Source organism: Ostrinia furnacalis, unplaced genomic scaffold (assembly GCF_004193835.3).
Source record: "Ostrinia furnacalis isolate ACB-3 unplaced genomic scaffold, ASM419383v2 OfSCF2275, whole genome shotgun sequence".
NCBI classification, from domain to species: domain Eukaryota; kingdom Metazoa; phylum Arthropoda; class Insecta; order Lepidoptera; family Crambidae; genus Ostrinia; species Ostrinia furnacalis.
The window spans coordinates 56519-60185 of record NW_021132514.1 but is presented as its reverse complement, the minus strand read 5'-3'; the positions used below and the strand labels follow the sequence as shown (position 1 = coordinate 60185).

At 34.9% G+C, this 3667-nt stretch overlaps 1 protein-coding gene across 1 annotated transcript; it reads left to right on the top strand.

Moving 5' to 3' along the window:
• Positions 1 to 376: 376 nt before the first annotated feature.
• Positions 377 to 1788, top strand: Ibm1 (IAP-binding motif 1). Its single transcript, XM_028307530.1, has one exon. It carries the CDS (start codon positions 902 to 904, stop codon positions 1184 to 1186), a length of 285 nt encoding a protein of 94 aa, XP_028163331.1. The 5' UTR covers positions 377 to 901; the 3' UTR covers positions 1187 to 1788.
• The last annotated feature ends 1879 nt before the right edge of the window (positions 1789 to 3667 follow it).

Here is a 3667-nt window from a genome sequence, read left to right as displayed (position 1 = left end):
AGATGCCGTGACTTGCCGACGCCGAGTGAGCCGACTACCCTGAACAACCAAGTCCCCGATTCTTACGTCACCTCACCCCATACAAACACAGACACCCCATTGGTTGATTCGTTTTGGCGCGCTTTTCAAGTTCCTAAGTCAAAAGCGCAACAATCATCCCCTTCTCTTTCGCTTACGGCAAACACAGCTGCACCGGAGCGAGACAGAATTCCCCTGTCAACTGCTTTGTTACATGATGTAACGAGTTTGGAGCGGGACGGTGAAATGTGCACGGAACAGTGAAAGAAAGGGACAAAGGCAGCGGTGTCGAGGTAACAGTCCGAAGGGAACGTGCTACCGTGCGTTCCACTATTTATAATCAAATAGGTTGCAGCCGTGTGCGAGTGTGGGGACGCGATGCACCGCACTCATACAAGCGCAGGCGTGGAGCGAGGCAATGACGTGCACGAAGTGTTATCCCTCATTACAAGATTCGCTTCCGCGCCGGCCGCACGTACACTAGTTGTCTGACGACCTCTTTTGTAGCGGCGAGTTCGAGTTTGTTTACATCGTAGCGATGCAGCGCGTTAGTTAGCTATTGTGTCATCGACCGTGCAGTTATCGCTGAAATGATTGAGGACAATGCGCGCCAAGTTTTTGCGACGGAACTTTTTGTGAACTTTTCGTGAAGTGACCTCCGGACTGGAGCTTGTGCCATTGTGATAGTGATCTGAACAATTGAACTTTTGAAGATTTTTCTACGTGAGTTTTGATTCGAGATTTTGAAATTTGAACTCGTCAATCATCGCATTTGAAAATCTGATAGTGGTGGGAAAAAGCCGAGAGTTGGCACTCGATCGTTTGAAGCATTTATGCATAAAACTGCAAGTCCTCGCTTGAAAAGACTTTGTGAGAGACAAAGATGGCTATAGCGTTTAACTTGCCTAGCGAGAGGGAGGCGACCGAGGAGAACTTCTCCCGCCTGAACCGGCTCCTGGGTGAGCTGTACGAGGTGTTGTGCCATATCCTGGTGTCACGGCAACCTGGCCAAGAGAACCAGGAGAACAGACGAGGTGAGTGCCCTCGGGAAAATAACACACCACCTTACCACTTAAGATGCAATTCGACCTACATCGTGAACCTTGTGATGGTCGTGGCAATAATCAAAGTATCGCTCGCGTCTTCACTCTTCAACACCATAAGATAAAACCGAAGGTGAATAAGTGTTGTTGTGATACTGCAAAGCAGATATGGACTATTGTTACGTATTTCTAAGCCCTCTCATGTTTGGTTTAAGAGATGTTGTGTCCAACTGCACTTAAATTGTAAATGGTGGTACAGCATCGATTGAAATGAAAATTTTACATTTTCATTTTAATTGGTGTCCGCTCTAACAACCGCTTGAATTTTGCTTTTCGATCCCATTTGAGTGAAGTTCGACAAAACGTTTCTAAATATTTTTAGCGACTGCATTTAATGACGAAATAAAATTTTTGAAATTTGCAAATATTTTTGGATGACTTTGTTGTAAGCTCATGCTTTTTGTACCAACATTTAACCATTGTGTAAGTACCTAAATAATAATTCCGATTTATCATAAAAATAGTGTTGTTAAGTTTTAATGTTTAGTTACATTTCCATTTGATCTCCAATTTTGTTTAATGATTTTTTAAACGCAGATAATTTTGAGTAGTTTAATTTATTATGTCAAATAAGTTTATGGTCTCGATAGTATGATTTAGTTTAGTGAAAACATTTATATAATCATAATTATTGATCATACGTATATGGATCTCAAATTTTATTTTAGTTCCAAATGATATCGATAGTCATAATTACATTTAGTTTCAATTTCATTTCGATTTGATTAGAAACCAAATATTAGTTAAATATTACTCGAAATAAAAATGAAAGTAATGAAAAATTTATACTTGATAAAAGACGATGCGTTGTCATTTTATACATTTATTTTCTTTTATAACAAAATTATTAGGGTTCTTGTAAATATATTTTAAATAAAACCATTTAAATGTAATTTTGTTATGATGATTTTGTTTTACTATGTTATGTTTCGAAAAAAATGTAAAATAATGGAAGAAAAAAAATATTCCTGGTTTGTAAAAAGATTTTAAAGGCGGATGTAGATTTATGATTTTTTTACTTTACAAAATGTAAATATTGCATTTAAATGTTTGTGATTTCTCATGTAAGCATTCTCGATTTACAATTTTATTATATACAACTACCTACATAATAATTAAGGACAGCATGTAATCGATTATACATAAACAGGTTTGTGTTTAATAATTTTATGTCCCCACAATTTATTGGAAAATTGTGAAATAAATATTATTTTGTAAAAACTTTGAAAGTGGATTTTTAATTAAATCACCGATTCTTACACCCCACGTTATAATAAAAATTTAATCAGATAATAGTTTACAAACTAGATAGCTAAAATAATTTTAATCAATGACAAGTAAAAATTAAAGGTGTTAATAATAACGCATAGTGAGTAATGAAACAGTGGCAGTGGTATATTTTTGAAAACTTCGCAGAACTTTAAAGTTTGTATCAGCGCTCAGAATTGATTTTAAAATTTTTCTTCGCTCAAACTACAGAAATTACTGGCTTACAATTTATCATAGTTTACTAACAATATTCTAACACATTTACACAGCTAAACCAGTGTCAAGCTGCAACATACCGTCAATCAAGTCGGAAATAACTCGTGTTTACATTCGCCTGTCAGAACAAACTGGACAGTTAAGCGTCGGGCATACGGTGTAACAATATTGGCAGTGTGAATTTAGAATACATACTGGGTGCTACATTGTTAATTCGAGAAAGTAACAATTAAATTACCAAGAGGATTTTGACTCTTAAGATACAAGGACTGCTATTTGTAAATATTATAATGAAGGAAATAAAACACTTGCANAGGCGGATTTAGATTTATGATTTTTTTTACTTTACAAAATGTAAATATTGCATTTAAATGTTTGTGATTTCTGATGTAAGCATTCTCGATTTACAATTTTATTATATACAACTACCTACTTATTAATTAAGGACAACATGTAATCGATTATACATAAACAGGTTTGTGTTTAATAATTTTATGTCCCCACAATTTATTGGGAAATTGTGAAATAAATATTATTTTGTAAAAACTTTGAAAGTGGATTTTTAATTGATTCACCAATTTTTACACCCCACGTAGATATTTTGGAATAAGATAATAGTTTACAAACTAGGTAGGTAAAATAATTTTATTTAGTGACAAGTAAAAAAAAAAGGTCTGCAGTGATGAAACAGAGGCTAAAGTGTTTTTATTTAAATTTTCGCATAACTTAAAAGTCGGTGTCAGCGCTCAGAATTTACTTAAAAATATTCTTCGCTCAAATCCACAGAAATTGCTAGCTTGCTATTATAGTTTACTAACTAACAATATTCTAACACATTTAAATTTAAAGCTAAACCAGTGTCAAGCTGCTACATACCGTCAATCAAGTCAGAAATAACTCGTGTTTACATTCGCCTGTCAGAACAAACTGGGCAGTTAAGCGTCGGGCATACGGTGTAACAATATTGGCAGTGTGGATTTAGAATACATACTGGGTGCTACATTGTTAATTCGAGAAAGTAACAATTAAATTACCAAGAAGATTTTGACTCATAAGATACA

Excerpts from the sequence above, each read along its gene's own strand:
- Ibm1 (XM_028307530.1), top strand. The coding sequence starts at position 902 with ATGGCTATAGCGTTTAACTTGCCTAGCGAGAGGGAGGCGACCGAGGAG.